We start from the raw sequence: 23902 nt of genomic DNA on the forward strand, positions 1-23902 counted from the left end.
GGGAGTGGTGCTAATGCGACCATTTCGGCTGTCAACCACTGATGAATGAATGAAAAGCTGCCGTTGGCAGCATCAGTGACTAGCGCTGATGTCACTGATGCTGCGCTGACTCACAGCTTGACCGGTGGTGAACTCTTGAACATGGGAAAATGAACTGGCATTTTCCCATGCTCCGGAGGTCATCCCAGGTTGTGGCTGGGTCTTCCAGAAAGACAATGATCCAAAACATACAGCCAAGGCAACAAAGGAGTGTCTCAAAAAAAGCACATTAAGGTCATGGAGTTGCCTAGCCTGTCTCCAGACCTTAATCCCATAGAAAACTTATGGAGGGAATTGAAGCTCCGAATTGCCAAGTGACAGCCTCAAAATCCTAATGTTTTAGAGATGATCTGCAAAGAGGAGTGGACCAAAATCCCTCCTGACATGTGCGCAAACCTCATCATCAACAACAAAAAATGTCTGACTGCTGTGCTTGCCAACAAGGGTTTTTCCACCAAGTATTAAGTCTTGTTTGTCAGAGGCATCAAATACTTATTTCTCACTGCAAAATGCAAATAAATTCATATAATTTATACAATGTGATTTTCTGGATTTTATTTTTGATATTCTATCTCTCAATGTTAAAATTATCCTATCCTTAAAATTATAGACTGTGCATGTCTTTGTCAGTGGGCAAACTTACAAAATCAGCAAGGGATCAAATACTTATTTCCCTTGTTGTAAATGTATAAAAAATTGTCAGTCATGTATGCCCTTGAAATAAGAAATGGTGGCATGTCCACCTTTCGGCACCCCTGTGGATCCAGTGCAGGCTACTACAGAGATATGCACCAGCTCCAAATCACAGGCTGTAGCAGTCCTCTGATTTCTGAACGAAGCAAGCATTGCTCTGGAGGTGACATAGACTTCTAGAGCAAACTGGTCTGGATCTGCAGGGGCGCTGGAAAGTGAGTATGACATTGTTTTTGTATATTAAGCACATACATACCTGAAAAAAATGTATATATCGAGAAACTCCTTTAAGACTGTGCTATGTTATGCTGATCTTAATAAAAAAAGCATGCTAGTCTAAGATGTGCCTGATTTATTAAGCGGTGCATTCATTACATGCACACATGTATCTTAATAAATTAAGCGCATTGCATGCTGTGCATGATCCAGAGATATAGACATGATTTGAACTATAGTTTCTGCAATTTTTTTAATAAAATATAGTAAAGTACTGCCGCCTTTTGCTAATCTCCATCCACTTTTTAGAAAAATTGCATGAGTGGCAGTGAAATTTATAAATTATCGCATGAGCCATAATTTCGGACATTTTTGCACCAGATTCTATCTTAGCTGTAAAGGACAGGCCGGAGCGAGCCGCCCCCTCCCCCCCACGGCTAAGCGAAGGCCAGCATGACAATGGGTTGGAGAGGAGGGGGCGGGGGCCAAAAGGGTTAACAGAATTAGGGGGCGTGGGGGCTAGGTGAAGTGAGGGTTAGGGAAGTGTCAGGGGGCGGGCGCCGGTCAGTTCCCGCTCACCGGCACTGGAAGCATCCCTCCCTCCCGCCCCTTTTTTGGTTGGTGTTTCTGTGGGGTTACATTACTCGCGGTGAGCGGGTAGTTATAGTATTCATATGATTCTTATTGGGTCATTGCGGCCGGGGCGGTTGGGGGGGAGTCCTTGGAGTTGGTGGAAATTGGTTTGGGGGGTCCATAGGTATATGGCTCCTCTGTTTTGAAGTTTATTATGTTTCGGATCTGGTGATTGGTGGTAGGGAGTTCCGGCAGGGGTGGTCGGATCTCACGTTTTTACCGCGAACAGTGAACACTCTTGTGGGGTTTTTGGTGCTCCCGAGCCAGGCTTACAACGGCTGGGAGTAAAATATGGTCTGAGTTATGTTCGCGGTATGGTTAAAAATCACCAGATTCTTTTGGGCTCCAAGGACTTCCCCTAGTTTTTGAAATGTATGCTTTACATTAATTGTTAACTGTTTTTTGTTTAATAAACAGGCTGCTGTGGCCTTCATAATTCCAAAGAAACTTTGTCTCTGTCTTAATTGGGAGAATGGGTTCGGGTGGTCGCGCTGGGGAAAAAAGGTAAGGGACTGTAAGATTGTCAGCGGGATGTATCTCCCTCTTTCCCTAGAGACTTCGGCAATACCAGGGTCATGATAGATGTGCCTTCTCTCTATATATGAAATGGGAGGATTAATGAGGTACAATAAGGCCTCATGTATAAACAGAGTCATAATTCAGTATTTAAATAATGACAGGAGATGAATGGATTATTTGAAATTCTAATCCGTCGGCTTTGCTGAATTTTTCAAAAAAAATAGTAAATAAATTTGCTGCTAATCTAAATACTGAAAAGCCCCTTACTGCCCAGAAAAAAATATGTAAAACACTCAGCTGCCTTCTAATAATGTGTAGTATTCCTTTTGATCTTTTTAACGCAATCACAGAAGTATTAATGTCCAGGTGACCTAAATCTTTTTGACTAATAGAAATCAAATGGTAACCAACACACAGCACTATCAAACTTTTTAGGCTACTTACAATTGCTTCTCACTAAATTAGAATATCATCAAAAAGTTAATTTATTTCAGTTTTTCAATACAAAAAGTGAAACTTGTATAATATATAGAGTCATTACAGAGTGATCTATTTCAAGTGTTTATTTCTGTTAATGTTGATGATTATGGCTTACAGCCAATGAAAACCCAAAAGTCATTATCTTGGTAAATTAGAGTACATTATAACATCAGCTTGAAAAATGATTTTAAAATCCGAAATGTTGGCCTACTGAAATGTATGTTCAGCAAATGCACTAAATACACTGCTGAGTAGTGTTGAGCGATACCGTCCGATACTTGAAAGTATCGGTATCGGAAAGTATCGGCCGATACCGGCAAAGTATCGGATCCAATCCGATACCGATACCCGATACCAATACAAGTCAATGGGACTCATGTATCGGACGGTATTCCTGATGGTTCCCAGGGTCTGAAGGAGAGGAAACTCTCCTTCAGGCCCTGGGAACCATATTAATGTGTAAAAGAAAGAATTAAAATAAAAAATATTGCTATACTCACCTCTCCGACGCAGCCTGCACCTTACCGAGGGAAGTGGCAGCGTTCTTTGTTTAAAATTCGCGCTTTTCTTTCCTTTACCGAAGTCCCGGCTTTGTGATTGGTCGCGTGCCGACCATGTGGCCGGGACGCAACCAATCACAGCAAGCCGTGACGTAATTTCAGGTCCTTCAGGATTTTAAAATTACATTCCGGCGTTGTGATTGGTTGCATCGCAGTCACATGGGCAACGCAACCAATCACAGTAAGCCGTGACGTAATTTCAGGTCCTTAAGGATTTTAAAATTACGTCCCGGCTTTGTGATTGGTTGCGTCGCAGTCACATGGGAGACGCAACCAATCACAAGTCGTGACGTCACGGGCGGCTGGACACGCGCGCATTTTAAAATGGGCGCGTGTCCAGCCTCCCGTGACGTCCCGGCTTGTGATTGGTTGCGTCGCGATCAACCAATCACAAGCCGGGAGGCTGGACACGCGCGCATTTTAAAATTTTAAAATGCGCGCGTGTCCAGCCTCCCGGCTTGTGATTGGTTGATCGCGACGCAACCAATCACAAGCCGGGACGTCACGGGAGGCTGGACACGCGCCCATTTTAAAATGCGCGCGTGTCCAGCCTCCCGTGACATCACGGCTTGTGATTGGTTGCGTCTCCCATGTGACTGCGACGCAACCAATCACAAAGCCGGGACGTAATTTTAAAATCCTTAAGGACCTGAAATTACGTCACGGCTTGCTGTGATTGGTTGCGTTGCCCATGTGACTGCGACGCAACCAATCACAACGCCGGAACGTAATTTTAAAATCCTGAAGGACCTGAAATTACGTCACGGCTTGCTGTGATTGGTTGCGTCCCGGCCACATGGTCGGCACGCGACCAATCACAAAGCCGGGATTTCAGTAAAGGAAAGAAAAGCGCGAATTTTAAACAAAGAACGCTGCCGCTTCCCTCGGTAAGGTGCAGGCTGCGTCGGAGAGGTGAGTATAGCAATATTTTTTATTTTAATTCTTTCTTTTACACATTTTTACATTAATGTTGTTTCTATACCGATACCCGATACCACAAAAATATCGGATCTCGGTATCGGAATTCCGATACAGCAAGTATCGGCCGATACCCGATACTTGCAGTATCGGAATGCTCAACACTACTGCTGAGTTCTTATGGATGCCCAGGTTGCTTTGATAGCAGCCTTCAGTTCGTCTGCATTGCTGGGTCTGGTGTCTCTCATCTTCCTCTTGACAATACCCCATAGATTCTCTCAGGTGAGTTTGCTGGCCAATCAAGCACAGTGATACTGTTGTTTTTAAACCAGGTATTGGTACTTTTGGTAGTGTGGATAGGTGCCAAGTCCTGCTGGAGAATGAAATTTAAATCTCCAAAAAGCTTGTCGGCAGAGGGAAGCATGAAGCGCTCTAACCAGGGGCGTAACAACAGTCCTGCGGGCCCCGGTGCGAACTTTTGAATGGGGCCCCCCCCCCCCCCATTATGGCACCATGCAGGGCCCCCCCCCCAGCTGAATAGCACCATGCAGGGCCCCCCACCATGCAGGGCCCCCCCCAGCTGACCAATAGCACCATGCAGGGCCCCCCACCTGACCAATAGCACCATGCAGGGCACCCCCCCCCCTAGCTGACCAATAGCACTATGCAGGGCACCCCCCCCCAGCTAAACGATAATGGCACCGGCTCCTGCCGCCCGGACATACCTGGGCCGGGGGCCCGGCGATCGGCATCGCCAGGCAGCCCGGGACCTGGGAAGAGCATGGCGCACCCACATGTCGCACCCCCCACATGTCCCACATGTTGCTGCTGCACGTACCTTGGCTTCACCGCTCGAAGTCCCCCAGGCAGCGCGCGCGCGCCTGGCAGCCCCGCGAAAAGGAGGAGGAGGAGCCGAAGAACGTGACGCCGCACGGCCTGCCCCCACAGTGACCGGCCGCTCAGCCTGCAATTCATCCTGGCGGCGGCCCGGTAAGCTGCGCCCACGGCGGACTACCGAGGTCGCAGAGGTCGCGGCGGCACCGGGCCCTCTTTTGGGCCCGGGCCCTGGTGCAGCCGCGACCTCTGCGACCCCGGTAGTTCCGCCCCTGGCTCTAACATTTCCTGGTAGATGGCTGCGCTGACTTTGGTCTTGATAAAACACAGTGGACCTACACCAACAGATGACATGGCTCCCTAAACCATCACTGACTGTGGAAACTTCACACTAGACCTCAAGCAGCTTGGATTGTGTGCCTCTCCTGTCTTCCTCCAGATGCTGGCACCTTGATTTCCACATTAAATGCAAAATTTACTTTCATCTGAAAACAACACCTTAGACCACTCTGAGAAACAGTCCAGTTCTTTTTCTCCTTGGCCCAGGTAAGACGCTTCTGGTGTTGTCTATTGGTCATGAGTGGCTTGACACTAGGAATGCGACACTTGTAGCCCATGTCCTGGATATGTCTGTGTGTGGTGGCTCTTGAAGCAATGACTCCAGTAGCAGTCGTGAAAATTTTTAAATGGCCTTTTCTTAACAATCATTTCAAGGCTGCGCTTAACCCGGTTGCTCATGGAGCGCCCGCCAGGGCCGTGGGGATACTCGGTACCAGGCCAGTTCTTAAAGGGATGTGTCACAGCAGCAGTGACCCGGTCCATGGCCCTGGTCATCCAGTAAGAGTGATGATGAAAAAGGGGAATAAAGTTTATGGGAAAAGGGGAATTATTCCTGATGCCACCTGTGGTATTTGGCAAATAGGAGATGTTAGCCGACGCTGCTTGAAGAGACCGCTGGGGCTGATGGTGATGCAGCAGTGTTGTTACAGCTCTCCACAGGTAGAGCTACACCCCAGGGCAGTGATGGTGTTAAAGGGGTGATGATGGTGGTTGTAGTGCAGGGCAGGTGATGCAGTAATAATTCAGAGGACACAGCAGGGTGCAGTTTCCACACGTTTACTCACAGTTCTTAGTTGTAGTCCCCAGCCGGGGTGCTGTGTCTTCGGGGTCTGTGGTCCAGCCAGCTCTCAAGTAAATTGGGTGCACCTTCCAGAACCCCCTTTCTATGTTCCTTTCCTGGCCATCTCGCTGCACTGGCTCTCACCCTTCTGCCCTGTGCCTTCACACACAGTGTACCAATCCAGCAGCCTCAGATCTTGTCGGGCGACACTCTCTGTTGGTACCCTGGATCCTATGTGGTTGCCTTCCAGCGAATGTGTTGGATGTTGCTGCAGCACATGCAGATGCTGCAGCCTCTGGCTGGCTAGCTGAGTCTTGTAGTTCTCCACTAGTCTAGGGGGCTGGTTCCCCACTGTGACCTGGTCCCTCCACCTGGTGATGATCAGCTTGGATGCGGGCCCCCACAGGTAGATTACTCACTACTCATGCCCCTAGGACCCCTTCTTTCCTTCTGGAGCTTGTCTCTCTTCAACTTTTTCTCTCTCTAGCTCCCTCTGACAGGGAGCCTCTTTCTGCACATCTTACTCCATTCAGCTCCTCTCACAATGTAACTACCTTTCCCTCCTAATTAGCTCCTCCCATAACTTCTGGCTCCACCCACACCCTCTACCTAGTTACCCTCTCCAGCCTGGGATGAGGCCATCCTCCCTTAGGGTACACTCAGATGCCCTGAATAGAGTGTTGTGGTGTTGGATGCTGGTGTGGAGTCCCAGTTAATGCCCCCTCCTTACCCGAGAGCAGAGTCCCACACCTCTGGATGAGGTGCAGTACCTCTGTGGTGACCAGACCTCAGGGGCACCACACTTGTGCACCTTTTTCTACCACACTTTTCCTTCCACTCAACTTTTCATTAATATGCTTGGATACAGCACTCTGTGAACAGCAAGCTTCTTTAGCAATGACCTTTAGTGCCTAACCATCCGTGTAGAGTGTGTCAATGACTGCCTTCTGGACATCTGTCAAGTCAGCAGTCTTCCCCATGATTGTGGAGCCTACTGAAGCAGAATAAGGGACCTTTTTAAATGCTTAGGAAGCCTTTGCAGGTGTTTTTTGTTAATTATGCTAAATTACTGAGACTTTCGGTTTTCATTGGCTGTTAACCATAATCATCAACATAAACAGAAATAAACACTTGAAGTAGATCACTCTGTTTGTAATGACTCTGTATAATATATGAGTTTCACTTTTTGCATTGAAGACCTGAAATAAAATAACATTTTGATGATATTCTAATTTTGTAGGACACACTTGTATATTGTACAATTTGTCCAAAAATTATCCCTTTAAGGGGACAGATATCTCTTTTACTGGTAGCCTGTATGGGACTAGTATTCCAGTATTTGAACAAGGAAGTCTGCACAACCCCCTTCCCCCTCAACATTTAATTGTTTACAATACGTACACTTTGTGAGGTAGAGATCTGAGTTAAAATTTCTTGAATGTAGAGATTTTTCTTTTGTCTTTAAAAAGTAAAAAATTACAAAAAGGGAAAAGAAATGCAGAAAAATATAGCTTATTGCTTATCCAGCTCACAACTTTGTAAACTCTCTCTTTTATCTACAGCTCTGCTCCTATTTATTTCAGTGGGAGCTGAACTGTAGTGCCTGAGAAAGGCCCCCATGCAGTATACAGAGCCGTGCTCTTCCTGCTCTATACACTGTTTACACTTGATCGGTGCTGCTGATCGATGGAAATTCAAGGTGTCAGATCCTCACTGTTATTGATGACTTTTCCTTACCATCAATATCTAAATAGTGGACAACCCATTAATATTAAGCTTTATTGCGTCCATTATGGTTGCTATACTCCATAGAGAAACCAATTTAACCCCTTAACGACTAGGGGTACTTCAGTTTTTGAATTTCTGTTTTTTGCTCCTCCTTTTCCCAGAGCCAAAGCTTTTTAATTATTCTGTCAATATGGCCATATGATGTCTTGTTTTTTGCATGACAAGTTGTACATTTCAAAGACACCATTGGTCTAAACATACAATGTACTAGAAAATATGAAAAAAATTCCAAGCGTGGTTAAATTGGAAATAAAAGTGCAATTCCAGAGTTGTTGTTTTTTTACAATGTTTTCTACCATGTTCACTAAATGCAAAAACTGACCTGCCACTATTATTCACCAGATCCTTATGAGTTCACAGACACCAAACATGTATAAGTTCTTTTATATTTAAGTGGTGAAAAAAAATAAAAAATTTGTAAAAAAAAAGGGCGCTATTTTCAGAGACCTGTAGTGTCTTCATTTACGACACACTTCTGGTAAGAGCGAATTAACTACAATTGTCAGAGATTGACATCAGCATTTAACTAGTTAACAGCCACAGGTGGATCGCAATTCCACCCGTGGCTGTTACGACACATGTCTTCTGTACAGATCAGCTGTCATGTGCCTGGAAAGGTGCGAACTCAGTGCTGGAGCCCGCACCCAACAGGTGGAGTTCAATGTGGGCATACTATTTCGTCCAACGTCGGAAAGGGGTTAATTAAATAGTTATACTATATTAACCAAATGCTTGGTATATTTCAAATGTGTAAACTTCTACTCTATAGTATTCTAAAACGGAGTCCCTGATGACTTAATCACTTTGCTGTTCACATCAACATTTCAACTGAATAATGGGGAAACTGACAATAAAAATTGATTGTAATGGTGAATTGTTAGCTTCATTTACATTAATGAAGAAAAGTGAATTATGTTCTGTATTGATGTCAAGTAATCCTGCCGCTAGGCATCAAGAGTAATGGGATTCTGGATTTACCTTAAAGCTGGTAGTTATGGATGCAAATTTGTTATCTGCTGTTTCTGGGTTTCCTATTAAGTAATCCCAACTTGTGAACATTTTAAAGCTGAAATTATAATTTCCATCATCTCCATCACTAGTACTTTCATTGGCATTACTTGCCATCCTGGAAGACAAAATATCAAATAAGAGATGTAAGAAAAATAAACCTATTATAAGATTGTGCACTGTGAAAATCAAAGATCTGTTCCCTGAAATTCCACTACATATATCTGCCACCACCACTAGTTTCATCTGTCTGACCACTAGTGTTGAGCATTCCGATACTGCAAGTATCGGGTATCGGCCGATACTTGCTGTATCGGAATTCCGATACCGAGATCCGATATTTTTGTGGTATCGGGTATCGGTATCGAAACAACATTAATGTAAAAATGTGTAAAAGAAAGAATTAAAATAAAAAATATTGCTATACTCACCTCTCCGACGCAGCCTGCACCTTACCGAGGGAAGCGGCAGCGTTCTTTGTTTAAAATTCGCGCTTTTCTTTCCTTTACTGAAGTCCCGGCTTGTGATTGGTCGCGTGCCGACCATGTGGCCGGGACGCAACCAATCACAGCAAGCCGTGACGTAATTTCAGGTCCTTCAGGATATTAAAATTACGTTCCGGCGTTGTGATTGGTTGCGTCGCAGTCACATGGGCAACGCAACCAATCACAGCAAGCCGTGACGTAATTTCAGGTCCTTAAGGATTTTAAAATTACGTCCCGGCTTTGTGATTGGTTGCGTCGCAGTCACATGGGAGACGCAACCAATCACAAGCCGTGACGTCACGGGAGGCTGGACACGCGCGCATTTTAAAATGGGCGCGTGTCCAGCCTCCCGTGACGTCCCGGCTTGTGATTGGTTGCGTCGCGGTCAACCAATCACAAGCCGGGAGGCTGGACATGCGCGCATTTTAAAATTTTAAAATTTTAAAATGCGCGCGTGTCCAGCCTCCCGGCTTGTGATTGGTTGATCGCGACGCAACCAATCACAAGCCGGGACGTCACGGGAGGCTGGACACGCGCCCATTTTAAAATGCGCGCGTGTCCAGCCTCCCGTGACGTCACGGCTTGTGATTGGTTGCGTCTCCCATGTGACTGCGACGCAACCAATCACAAAGCCGGGACGCAATTTTAAAATCCTTAAGGACCTGAAATTACGTCACGGCTTGCTGTGATTGGTTGCGTCCCGGCCACATGGTCGGCACGCGACCAATCACAAGCCGGGACTTCAGTAAAGGAAAGAAAAGCGCGAATTTTAAACAAAGAACGCTGCCGCTTCCCTCGGTAAGGTGCAGGCTGCGTCGGAGAGGTGAGTATAGCAATATTTTTTATTTTAATTCTTTCTTTTACACATTAATATGGTTCCCAGGGCCTGAAGGAGAGTTTCCTCTCCTTCAGACCCTGGGAACCATCAGGAATACCGTCCGATACATGAGTCCCATTGACTTGTATTGGTATCGGGTATCGGTATCGGATTGGATCCGATACTTTGCCGGTATCGGCCGATACTTTCCGATACCGATACTTTCAAGTATCGGACGGTATCGCTCAACACTACTGACCACCAGTTGGTCTCTAAAATACTTAATCTGTCTCACTAGCAGACAGAAAAGGGTCCCTGTGGAAGAACAATATATGGGGCCTTTGAAGTCCAGTAATTCATCATAATGTATAATTTATCTTCCATTGGAGGTGGAAGTGGCCTCCTTACCTCTTGGGCTCATGTGTGTTTGCCCAGGTGGCATCAATGGTGTATCCACCTCTGATCTGTCTGCTACCGCCACTAAGTTCCTAAAATGCTTCATCTGTCTTTTACCGCCACTAGATGGGGATTATCAATAAGTTCCACATGCAGCACTCTTTAGAAAGCACCTCCCGGTGGCATCAATAGGAAGCTAGAAAATCATACTGTACTTTACATTTCTTATGCATTTTCCCATAAATATTTATGTTTTGTGCTTCATGTTATTCTATTAAAATATAATTGCATCTAATAAATAATCAAATGTATTTTATTGAATTAAGTTGTACATTAGGAGCGGCACAAAACACTCTAGCTTCTTGTTTATAGGCATAGAATATGAACATTGCTGGAGACATATACATTATGCTTTCTGTCTGCATGCAGCTATCTACAATTGCTGCAATTAGACTGCCATAGATTCACCGCATACTATTATCTGTAAACAAATAATTCACATCCTGCAGCAGACGCTTTACTCTCCGATTCTATTAAAATATTCATAGACAAACTCAACAATTGGAGAAAATGACAAACAAAATATATTTGCTACACTTGAAGATAATACTATTCAGGTTTTCTTCTACTTAGGAATGAGCAAACCAGTTATTAAAAGCTGCAGGAAAAAAATGGTCTCTGCAACACTACAATAAGATAACAGATTAATGAGAACTCCAAAACTAAACAGAATGATTAGAAAAATGAACAGGGGGTACAGAACTTTAAAAGTCACTTGCTTTGATTTTCTGTCTAGTTTCCACCCACACTCCAAAATATATACTCAGTCATTTGGTAATTTGGGTACCTGTGATAAGTAATTTATATTCTTAGTTTAGTCTCTGCAAAATATGTTGGAATTGGAGGCATAAAAATACGAAATTACTTACCAGTAATCGCTTTTTACAGAGCCCATGACACCACTACCTGAAAGAGGGACCCACCTATCAAGGACAGGAAACCTACTGAAATAAAAAGGCAGTACCTCTCCACAGGGGCGTAGCTAGAGCTTTTGCTGCCCGGGGCTGTTCCTGAGTTTGGCGCCCCCCCCCCCTGGCTCAATACACACAAAGGTTACCAAGGAGCAGAACGTACAGTTCCAGCTGCAGGCTGTGCCTGGCGTGTAGTGTGAATATGGGCGGTAACAGCCGGTGAGTGCCCGCTCGGCCCCGGGCTATGTTCTCAGGATGCGCTACAACGAGAAGGAGCTGCTGTCCCTCTCCCGGCAGAGAGCGGAGCAGGCGGCGGAGCTGCACATGAGGGGCGTGCACTCGCCGGCGACTGACAATGACATCAGATGCCGGCGACATGCACGCTGGGACTGACGTCAGCTGCCAGCCTCAGATTGACTGGCGGCTGTTAACTATTGGCCTGCGGGCCCGCATGTCAATAGCGTTAAACAGCTGCAGCCTGCAGCGCCGGCCGCGGCCCGGTGACCCACCCCCGCATTGTGCCACCCGGGGCGGCCCGCCACCCCCGCACCCCCCTTCCTACGCCACTGCCTCTCCACCACATCAGTTGGGTTACAGAGTGTAAGTGTTACATGTACATATATCATCAAAAATAAACTATGCACTTAACTCCATAGTGTACACCAAACTGAGTTGAATATAAGAGTGTTGTCATCTGCTGTGGAAAAAATTATTAACGGTAAGTAAATTAGTATTTTCCTTTCACCCACAACAGCACCACTTGTGAAAAACCAATCCTCCTTAGGAAGGGAGCACTGCTTGCAGAACCCTTCAACTAAAGGTTAGGTCAGTAGAGGAGGATAGATCCAAGCCCTTCTCATGTACAGCACCATGGAATCAATGGTGCTATATAAATAATAATAATAATAATAATAATCTATAGTGTCTAAAAAAGGTTGAAGGTGAGGACCAAGTAGCGGCTTTACATATTTGGTTAATGGAAACGACTTTTCTGCCCAAGAGGTTGATCCAGTTCTAGTGGAATGAGCTCATATACTCTCTGGAACTGGAATATCGCTGGTGGAGTAAGCTACTCTAATGGCATCTCTAATCCATCTTACTAGAGTACCCTTTGATACCTTCAACCCTTTCCTAGGGCCCTGGATGGTGACAAATAATGACTGGCTCTTCCTCCACTGACTTGTTGTTGACATAGATTCAACTAGGGTCCTCCTGACAACTAGCTTGTGGAATTTTTCTTCTTTTGTGTTTTTAGAACCAAGCAATTCCTAATGCTTGAATGCTAGTTTCAAGTAACGAATATAATAGGAGTCAATAGGAAATCAGAGCATTTTTTTCGGCAGACTCTACAAAGAAGTCTGGGAGACAGTGAAAATTTTGAAATAAATAGAAAAAGTGGTGAATAAAAGGAGAACAACATGGGGAAGACCCCTGGAAGCATCTCTGACCAGTTGACTGCTAGCACTGATCATGGGCATTGCTGCAGGGTGTCAGCTCTCATATAGAGCTGACACCCGTATATGATCATGGCAGCACTCAACGTCACAATCACCATGCGATAAATATACATTGATTTGAGGTAACGCAGTTCCTGCAGCACTGTATATGTGTGGCGCATGTTGGGAAGGGGTTAAAATACCAGCAAAATGTAAGCAGAACCACAATAAAGTGTATGGATGAATCATTGAATCCATATACATTTATTCAAGGTTTTTTTATTTTTATATAACACAGAAATGTAACAGAAAGCACAAAAACCTATATGGATCAGAAATTGAATCAACAAAAATGTTTTCAGTGTTTTGGGGAGTTTTATATGACACCAACATTTAACAGAAAGCATGTAGAACTGTATGGATGAATAATTGAATCCAGAAAATGTTCTCACTGCTGTTCTGTAGTGTTGTATACCACAGAAATGTACCACAGAAATGTACCATAGAAGACGTAATACTCTATGGATTAGAAATGTAATACCGATACATTTTTTAACAATTTTTTGGATGGTTATGTACCATCGAAATATACCCAAGAACATGTAAAACTCGATGGATGGTTATATACCACCGAAATCTAACTGAGAATATGTAATATTCTATCGAGCAAAATAATATTGAAAATAAAATAGGCAACTTGTTTTGAGGGTTAAATACTAGTGATGAGCATATGTGCTCACCACTACTCGTTACTCACCCAAGTATCACTGTACTCTATGTACTCGGCGAGCACCGAGCATTTCCGGGAGCTCGCGTCTCCGCCCTGCATTTTTGGCGGTCTTTGGAGCACCAATCAACATGCAGGGATTGTCTGCCATGCACTGTAATGCCACAGCCATCTTTGTTGTGGTATTACAGTCATTGACTGGCCGCATAGCATCATTAGATCTTTAAGAGACCTGGTGCCGCCCTGCTCGGCGCATTCAGCTCCGGACTCAGCTAATGTATGGAGAGTTGCTGCTGAGATAGGGTCAGATCTTTTATTAGTTAGTGTGGGTCTACTATTGTTCAATCCACACATCCAGCTAAACCAACAGTCCTTTTAAGAGCTAATTATGGAGTGTATAGATTGCAGTGCTAGGTAGGCAGGGGAGTCTAGTTGTGCATATCTGCAGTGCCTCAGAGTCCTGGTCGTTGCAGTACTGTTGCTCCGCCACTAAAGGGAGTGATGGTACGTCTGATGGCATTGAAGGAGTTCACCTGACCAGGTATCACAGACACCAGTACACTTCATAGTCTGGCCTCCAGGGGGAGCAAAGGGCACTATGCATTAGGCCACTCCTCACAGTCTGGTAAAACTGGGGGTTGGATAGAAAGTTAGGAAGAAGCTGACTGGGGTTTGACCAGGCAACATCCTGTGGCAGAGGGTGTTGCGGGGAGAGACTCAGGGGGGCCCCTGTCAGGGGTGGGATCCTGACAGAGGCCTAGCGAACAGGACGAACGTTATGGGACCGTGCCTGCACTTCATTGCGGCGGTACCCCAAGAAAGGACAAGAAGTGAGGTTTATTGTGAAGAGTGAGAAACGAGATCATAGCAACAAGGAGAAAACACCAGTAGGAGTCGTGCTGTAAGATCGAGGCAACATCCTACTGAGGCGCGTAGCCGGTGGCCGGAACGCCGAGGAAGTATTGAGCTCCAAGCATTACTTCAAACAGAGTCAGGACAGTCAGTTATAGGCGGGCTGTCTCACCTAAATCACCTAAGCAGACATAGGGGGCAATTGTGGGAGAGGGGCGACTCTAGGGTCCCGGAAGAACTCCTGGCCTACCCGTCATACGGGTGCGTCCTAGCCATATCATCTGGGGGACGGAGAAGAACATCAGAATCAGTTGTGAGGGAACATCAGAAACAGACACAACAGTTGTGAGGACTATCCCGTGGTGCTCAGCAGGGAAGTTCTACAACACACAAGCGCTAGAAGGAAGGCACAGATTTCCACCTGCAAAGGGAACTCTGGAGGTGCCATCGGACCGGCCGGTCTCAGGCAGCCTGGTTATCAGTACTCTGAATTGAGCATCCTGAAGCCTTCAGTAAAGAGGTAAAGAGACTGCAACCTTGTGTACTCGTTATTCATCGCGACCTGCACCACACATCATTGTCCTCAACTTTCATTGGACGCCCCTTAGCAGGGTCACTGACCGGGTCTAGCCACCGTGACAATCCCAGAACTGAGACAGAGAGGCCCGGTACCAGGTTCCCCTCGGCCCTGCGACAGTGGGGGCGCTCCATATCCACATCAGTGCAAGGCCTGTAGGCACAGTATGTGAGTACATAGATCTCACTGCACACATCAAAAGGGTCCATTACTGTCTGGAGCTGCCTATTATATATATATACCTAGCTGCAGGTATCTGTGGCTAGGAATAATATTTTTTGCACTCCTGAATCCTGCTAATTTTATTACAAAGCAATCCAGATCCCCCATTTTTCTACATTTATTTGCTTGTTCACACTGCAGACTACAGCGACTACAATCGAGCAATTTAAAATGGCTTTATCTGTCCCAGGCATCACATCTGAGTGTGCAGAAAATTCTGGCCTTTTTTGTGGTATTGTAGTATTTTTGGAGTGTCTTACAATATTTTTGGACACCATTTTGCTGACCAAAAACTATTTAGCTGGACAAAAAATATTTAGCTACAGTTCACATATTTATCACTGTGTTTTGTATGCCACACGCATCGCACATCATTGCGCTAAATATTTTACAAATTTAGTACTACAACAATTTATTTTTTTAGCGCCATAGCCCACTTACTGACACAATTTTGGTGGGCCAAAAGAAATCCAGGCCACATATTTAATCGTGTTCTATCTCTGACAGATGCCAGATCTATCTGTGGTCTACAAATTGTGGCATTTCTGGCCTATATTAAACTGTTTTTGCTGTCTGTTACCCTAGGTCTATACAGTATTTTAGGGTAAAACATTTTTAAAAAAACTCCAGGCCACATTTTGAACAGTCTGTTATGTCCGTCAGACGCCTGGTCTATCTGTGCTCTACAAATAGTTTCTTTTCAGGCTAACATTCCACTTTTTTTGCTGTCTGCTACCATAGGTCTATACACTATTTTGGTGTAAAAATTAAAAAAATAAAGGCTACATATTGAACAGTCTGGAATCTCCATCAGATGCCTGGTCCAACTGTGCTCTACAAATAATTGCTTATCAGGCCTACATTCCACTTTTTTGTGACACGCCTCATCTATCTGTGGGCTACAAAGTGTGCTTTTGAGGCTTCCATTCACTTTTTTTGCTGTGTGTTACCCTAGCTCTAAACAGTATTTTGGGGTAAAAAATTAACCCTGCTGTTGTCTTCAGTCAAAAACGACCGAGTTTGAACTTTAATATTTTTTAAAATATTCAAGATGCGGTTCTGAAACTTGTACTTGATTGACTTTTCCTCATTTGAGGGGTTCTTACTATGCGTATTGTTATATATATTTTTTTATGTTTACTTTTTGCTCCACAATTTTTTATACACTTGTACTCTTCGGTCAAAAATGACCGATAGCCTTTTATAGTGATCTCCAGCCATTTTATGAGTAAAATAAAGGAGCTATAATCTCATTTTGGACTATATATTAAATCTACTACTATTTATCAATTTATTTACGTCCTTTTGGTCCATGCAGATTTACACATACATACATTTTCTCATTACAATACTTATTACAATACATACATATACAATACATACAATACTCATTACAATACATTACAATATGCTTGATGTGTCAGCATACAATGCATTCGTGCTATGGAAGGAAATAAACCCAAATTGGAACAAAAATAAACTATATAATAGAAAACTTTTTATAGAGGAGTTGGGAAAATCACTGGTTAGCCCATATATTGAAGAATGAAAGGTAACACCCGGAGCTGATGGAGAGGCAGCCATTGTCCATAGGATCCAACAGCAAGATAAAGAAAGTGAACCAACAGCTTACACCAGCACTGCTACAATACCCACGGACGCCACCAGCAACGCAACCAGCCTAAAATGGAAACGATGCGACTTCTGTCCAACATCAAGCAATCACAAATCAAATGTGATATGTTACAGATGTGAAAAATATTTATGCAAAAGACATGTCAATTATACCTGTGACAATTGCAAACACTAAATTTTGCACCGTGTGACTTATTTATCATTTTACATAAAAAAAAGTGAACTGTTAATTTTTTTTTTGTGTTTTGTTGGAAAATAATATAATTACGTTTAGTTTATTGTTATTATAGTTTACAGTTGAATGAATAATTATTTTTGTATGTGCAAATATGCAATATGCATAAATATTCCAATAAAGCCATATAAAATGTTTTGACACACAAAAAAGTAAGTTTTTCTTTCCATTTTTCATTTGTTTATAAACAACCAGGTTTACATACAATATAATACTGCAAAAATTGTTCAATTAAAACACTTAAATTAGCTAAAAATCAAGACTTTATTAGGTCCGGTCAAAAATGACCAGAAGATAACAAGTGTATAGTGGTAACCAGGAGAATAGCAGGGTTAAAAAATACAGGCAACTTATTGAACAGTCAGGTATCGCTGTCAGACATCTGATCTATTTGTGGCCTATAAATTGTGGCAATTCAGGCTTACAGTCCACTGTTTTTGCTGTCTGTTACCGTAGTTCTATACACTATTTTGGGGTAAAAAATAAAAAAATACAGGCCACATATTGAACAGTCTGGTATCTCTGTGACACGCCTCATCTATCTGTGGGCTACAAAGTGTGCTTTTGAGGCTTCCATTCACCTTTTTTTACTGTGTGTTACCCTAGCTCTAAACACTATTTTGGGGTAAAAAAAAAAAAAATACAGGCCACATAGTGAACAGTCTGTTATCTCCGTCAGAAGCCTGGTGTATCTGTGCTCTACAAATAGTAGCTTTTCAGGCCTACATTCCACTTTTTTTGCTTTCTGCTACCCTAGGTCTATACACTATTTTGTGGTAAAAAATAAAAAAATACAGGCCACATATTGAACAGTCTGGTATTTCTGTGACACGCCTCATCTATCTGTGGGCTAGAAAGTGTGCTTTTGAGGCTTCTATTCACCTTTTTTGCTGTGTGTTACCGAAGCTCTAAACAATATTTTGGGGTAAAAAATTTAAAAATACAGGCTACATATTGAACAGTCTAGTATCGCTGTCAGACACCTGATCTATTTGTGCCCTACAAATTGTGGCAATTCAGGCCTACATTCCACTGTATTTGCTGTCTGTTACCCTACTTCTGTAAACTATTTTTGGGTAAAAAAAAAAAAAAGAGGCCACAAATTTATTGAACAGTCGGTTATCTCCATCAGACACTTGGTCTATTTGTGCTCTACAATTTGTGGAATTAGATTAGAGGCTTTAGAGGTTTTAAAAATGTCAAGGCGTGTGGCGAGGGACAGGGAAATGGACGTGATGGTGATGGTGCATGCAGAGGTCGAGGCCGTGGGCAAGCTGAAAGTGGGCCACAACAAACACGAATATCTTATCGATTGACCTTTATGTCCCAATTGCTAGGAGACCGCACACTACTATTGAAGCCAGAGCAGGTTGAAAAGGTTGTTGGTTGGATAGCGGGTAATACTTCCAGGTACTTTGTCACCACCACCAGCAACCTGTCTTCCATACGGTCAAGTCTGAGTAGCCGTGAGTCTGTACCACATATTCCTCATGCTGATCCTCCTTCCTCCCACCATGCTGAGTGCCCTGAGACAACTGATCCAACACTTGGACACTCTGAAGAGTTGTTCACTCTTCCATTTATCAATTTGGGCTTCTCGCCCGGTCCACTTGAAGCAGGGCAAGAGACGATTCCATGTAGCAATGCCCAAATATTTTAGCAGCCACGGTGACACGAAGGCGACGGTGGGCACGTGTCACAAGAGGTGGACGATGATGAGGCAAATTGCCAGAAGTGGAAGTGGAGGACCAGGGTGCAGAAGTGGAAGAAGAGGTAGTGATGATATAGTAACTGACCCAACCTGACAGGAGGACATGCAGAGCGAGGACAGCAGCACACAGGGGGAGGGAGGCATAGCAACCCAACAGGCAGGAAGAAGCAGTGTGGTGGCTGCAGACAGAAGGTGGGCAACCATTTCCAGCAACACCAACCTGACGCAAGTTGCCAGTCCAACTGTAAGGTCTTCCCGAGTCTGGTTGTTTTTTAAAGACTCTGCCAATAACCCCAAACTGGCCATTTGCACCATCTGCCATGCCCGCATCAGCAGCTGCTGTCAAGTTTATTGTGTAGTATCAACACTAAAACGTTTCGGTCCTGTGGACCTTCCTCAGTTACTACATCGTGAGAATGATAAAGAAATAAACATAATCATTTAACAGAAAGAAAAAAACAAAACAAAAAAACATAGGTATATACAACAATATGTACAAGGCATAAATATGGTCATGTATCAAGAGAAACAAGTACAATATAACGCTTAGAGACCGAGACATACCTAATTGTGAGGTGAGTAGAGAAAAAAAACTTCTTTGCCAATAGAGCCCTATTGGTGTAGCTACAAGGAAAAAGAGAGGGGTGATGTTACTAAATTATGGGCTGATGTAGTGGTCCTCATGCACTGGGCCCATAGTGAGTACCTTATTGTCCAGAGTGCCTCCAAGATTGCAGCATTGAGGCTGGAAAATAATAATAATGATACAGGACAAAGTCCTTGTAAGTCTGAGTGCGCCATGTGGCGGAGTCCGGTGGGCGTGGCTAAATATCGGTATGGTGGAGCCGCTATGAAAATTGCGCTGGTTACCTGTGCTGTGTCCGGGTGTAGACGCGGTGTCCACCGCTTGTCCAAAACCTATGCCGGAGTGCAGTAGACCGGTGTAAGCGCTTATTTATGTGAACGGCGTGGAGCGCCGGAAATGACGTACAGGAAGTGCATCATGGGGCTGCCATGATTGGCAGTCTAAGAGCGCCCAATAGGGGAGGACTGGAGTGTGATTATGGGCGGGACTGTGCGTGAATGTGGTTACCAGGCAGTCAGGGAATAGAAAACAAAGTCCGGTGTAGTAGGTGGAGTTGAGAGCAGAACACTGCGTAATAGATGGTGGTGGTGAGAGATGAAAAGTGCTCCTATGGTGGTAATCAGGTGTCCATCTCCGTGGTGAGAAGCGGAGACTCAGTAGAGGCGGCTCTAGGAGAATAGATAAATATGTTAATATGGTGTCCTAATTTATATGCAACATTACAGTATATAACACAGGCAATGTGATACAATATGATATTAGACCTCCTTACAGTAGTGCTTGATTCCAACCACTTCCTATTTCAGGATGAGTTTTTTCTACAGACACGCGGGACCGCAATGGGCTCCAATGTAGCGCCCCCGTACGCTAACTGTTACATGGCAGACTTTGAGGAAAGCCATATTTATCCCAACAGATTATACAAGGACCACGTACTGTTGTGGAAACGCTATATTGATGACATCTTTTGCGTCTGGGGCGGCTCATTGGAGTCCTTGCTACAATTCTTCGAATTTCTCAATGTTTCATGGCCAGGCATTACGTTCACAATAGCCCATGACCCACATAGGATGAACTTCCTAGATACAATCGTAATCAAGGACCCCAATGGTATTCTGAGCACAGACCTACACACAAAGGACACAGATCGGAACAGCCTACTCCACTACGATAGCCTACACCCTCAGGCTGTCAAAAGGTCTATCCCTAGATCTCAGATCCAGAGGGTATCCCGTATCGTGTCTGATGATAATCTGCGGGCACAACGGGTCTCTGAAATGAAAACCAAGTTCCACAACAGGGGTTACCCAACATCAACTCTGAACGATGCAGAAAGAACCCCCAGTGGAACGAGACAGAAAAAAGAATGAATCCCATTCGTACATTCTTATCATCCGTACGCGTACATATTGCACAGGAAAATCCGCCAACACTGGCACCTCCTGGCCACTGCCCATCCCAACATTAGGGGATTTAGGGAACCCTTTCTCCCCTGTTTCAGGAGGGCAAGGAACATCAGGGACACCCTCATTCGCGCAGACTTGGGAACAGGTAAACAATACCCTAGACAACGGTTCTTACAAAACCCAAAATACGGTACCTTCCCATGTCTTCACTGCGCCCAGTGCAGCAATGTACTCAGGGGCAGCTCCTTTAATCACCCACACTCTGGCAAAAACTTCCCCATCAATCAGTACTACACGTGTGACTCCACACACGTCATTTACCTCATTAAGTGCCCATGCGGACTTATGTACGTGGGAGAGACCACTCAGCGAATACGAGAACGGATCTCCAAGCACAAGTCAACCATCAGATGCAGGAACACATTGTTACCTATCCCACATCATTTTATCACTATGGGACACAACATCTCCCAACTCAAATTTCTAATTATAGAACAAGTGGAGACACCAAGGAGAGGTGGTGACAGGGTAGCTATCCTCAAACGCCGAGAGGCGTTCTGGATCCACACGCTTGATACCCTGCATCCTAAAGGTCTGAATAGAGACTATGACCTCTTGTCTTTTAATCAGTAGAACCAATAACAGAACCCACCAAGGGAGGTCCGCCCCCCCCCTCCCCCCATTTTGGGGGCACTAGAGACTTTAACTAAAGACTGTAGTCCAGCCCTGGGTCAGTAAAGAAACTGGATGATCTCTACTATCAACATTTCCCATTATTTGGGTGTCGTATACCTATCTATGTATGTTATAAGTGTATAATCTAATAATATACAATGTTGTTCATCTTCAGACCATTTGTATCCGCAGCTCTCTGTACCATGATGTCCAATAACATCCCTGCTTTTGTATAAGGGACTACATTATCGCTGTAAATGTACTTTCCATGCTAGCTGGTCTGTGGTCGATGAGACACCTCGCCGCATAGGCTCTAATATCATATTGTATCACATTGCCTGTGTTATATACTGTAATGTTGCATATAAATTAGGACACCATATTAACATATTTATCTATTCTCCTAGAGCCGCCTGTACTGAGTCTCCGCTTCTCACCACGGAGATGGACACCTGATTACCACCATAGGAGCACTTTTCATCTCTCACCACCACCATCTATTACACAGTGTTCTGCTCTCAACTCCACCTACTACACCGGACTTTGTTTTCTATTCCCTGACTGCCTGGTAACCACATTCACGCACAGTCCCACCCATAATCACACTCCAGTCCTCCCCTATTGGGCGCTCTTAGACTGCCAATCATGGCAGCCCCATGACGCACTTCCTGTACGTCATTTCCGGCGCTCCACGCCGTTCACATAAATAAGCGCTTACACCGGTCTACTGCACTCCGGCATAGGTTTTGGACAAGCGGTGGACACCGCGTCTACACCCGGACACAGCACAGGTAACCAGCGCAATTTTCATAGCGGCTCCACCATACCGATATTTAGCCACGCCCACCGGACTCCGCCACATGGCGCACTCAGACTTACAAGGACTTTGTCCTGTATCATTATTATTATTTTCCAGCCTCAATGCTGCAATCTTGGAGGCACTCTGGACAATAAGGTACTCACTATGGGCCCAGTGCATGAGGACCACTACATCAGCCCATAATTTAGTAACATCACCCCTCTCTTTTTCCTTGTAGCTACACCAATAGGGCTCTATTGGCAAAGAAGTTTTTTTTCTCTACTCACCTCACAATTAGGTATGTCTCGGTCTCTAAGCGTTATATTGTACTTGTTTCTCTTGATACATGACCATATTTATGCCTTGTACATATTGTTGTATATACCTATGTTTTTTTGTTTTGTTTTTTTCTTTCTGTTAAATGATTATGTTTATTTCTTTATCATTCTCACGATGTAGTAACTGAGGAAGGTCCACAGGACCGAAACATTTTAGTGTTGATACTACACAATAAACTTGACAGCAGCCAAATTGAAGTTGAGTGCCGGGTTTTATATTGCTTAATTATAGGGTGTGGGAGCCTACCCGTGCACCTACGTCAGCAGTGCTCATGTTTAAATTCACCGCTTGTCCCAGCACAGACTTCAGTTGTCCATACCACAGTCATTGGAACACAAGCGGAAGTACGCATCCAATGCCCCACAGGCCAAAGTACTAAATTCACACATTTTTCGTCTGCTTGTGCTTGAAATGTTGCCTTTTAGGCTCATGGAGATGGAAGCTTTCCCCAACCTGATAGTGGCAGCCGCCCCAAGGTATTCGGTCCCCAGTCATCACTATTTCTCCCAGTGTGCCGTCCCGGCATTACACAAGCACATGTCCCACGACATTACCACGACCTTAACAATGTTGCTACTAGGAAAGTCCACCTAACCACGGACACGTGGACAAGTGCTTGTGGGCAGGGATGGTACATCTTGCTGACAGCACACTGGGTTAACATAGTTGAAGTCAGGACCCAGTCGGACCATGGGATGGTGCATGTTCTTCCAACTCTGAGGATTGCGGGCCCTACATCAGTCTGGGTTGCCCCTACAGTCTACAGCTCCTGCACCTCCTCCTCATCCTCTTCAACCTCCTTCTCTGAAAGTAGCACATCAGTGACAAGTTGGAAGCACTACAGCACTGCCTCAGCCAAGCGCCAACAGGCTGTGCTGAAGCTAATATGCTTAGGTGACAAACCGCACAATGCTGAAGAGTTGTAGACAGCTCTGAAAGAGCAGGCAGATCTGTAGCTGACACCGCTAAACCTACAGCCAGGCATGGTCGTGTGTGACAATGGCCGGAACCTGGTGGCAGCTCTGAGGTGAGGCAAGCTCACACACATGCCATGCCCGGCCCATGTGCTTAACCTCATGTTTCAGCGGTTTCTCAAAACTTACCAGGAGCTGCCGAATCTGCTTGTGAAATTACGCCGCCTGTGTGCCAATTTTGGAAAGTCAGCTACAGCTTCAGGCACCCTTGCTGTGCTTCAGCAGTGTTTGCAGCTTCCGGCTCACCAACT

General features: G+C 44.6%; 1 protein-coding gene across 1 annotated transcript in view; it reads right to left on the reverse strand.

Annotated features, from left to right (window-relative positions):
• LOC143782014 (transmembrane channel-like protein 2) overlaps nucleotides 1-23902 on the reverse strand; it is a 279149-nt gene that overhangs the window by 180731 nt on the left and 74516 nt on the right. Inside the window, exon 7 of the mRNA XM_077269057.1 lies at nucleotides 8779-8926. Coding sequence (XP_077125172.1) covers nucleotides 8779-8926 — 148 coding nt within the window. The remainder of the gene's footprint in view (nucleotides 1-8778; nucleotides 8927-23902) is intronic.

The sequence above is a fragment of the Ranitomeya variabilis genome, chromosome 6 (genome assembly GCF_051348905.1).
Source record: "Ranitomeya variabilis isolate aRanVar5 chromosome 6, aRanVar5.hap1, whole genome shotgun sequence".
Taxonomy (NCBI): Eukaryota; Metazoa; Chordata; class Amphibia; order Anura; family Dendrobatidae; genus Ranitomeya; species Ranitomeya variabilis.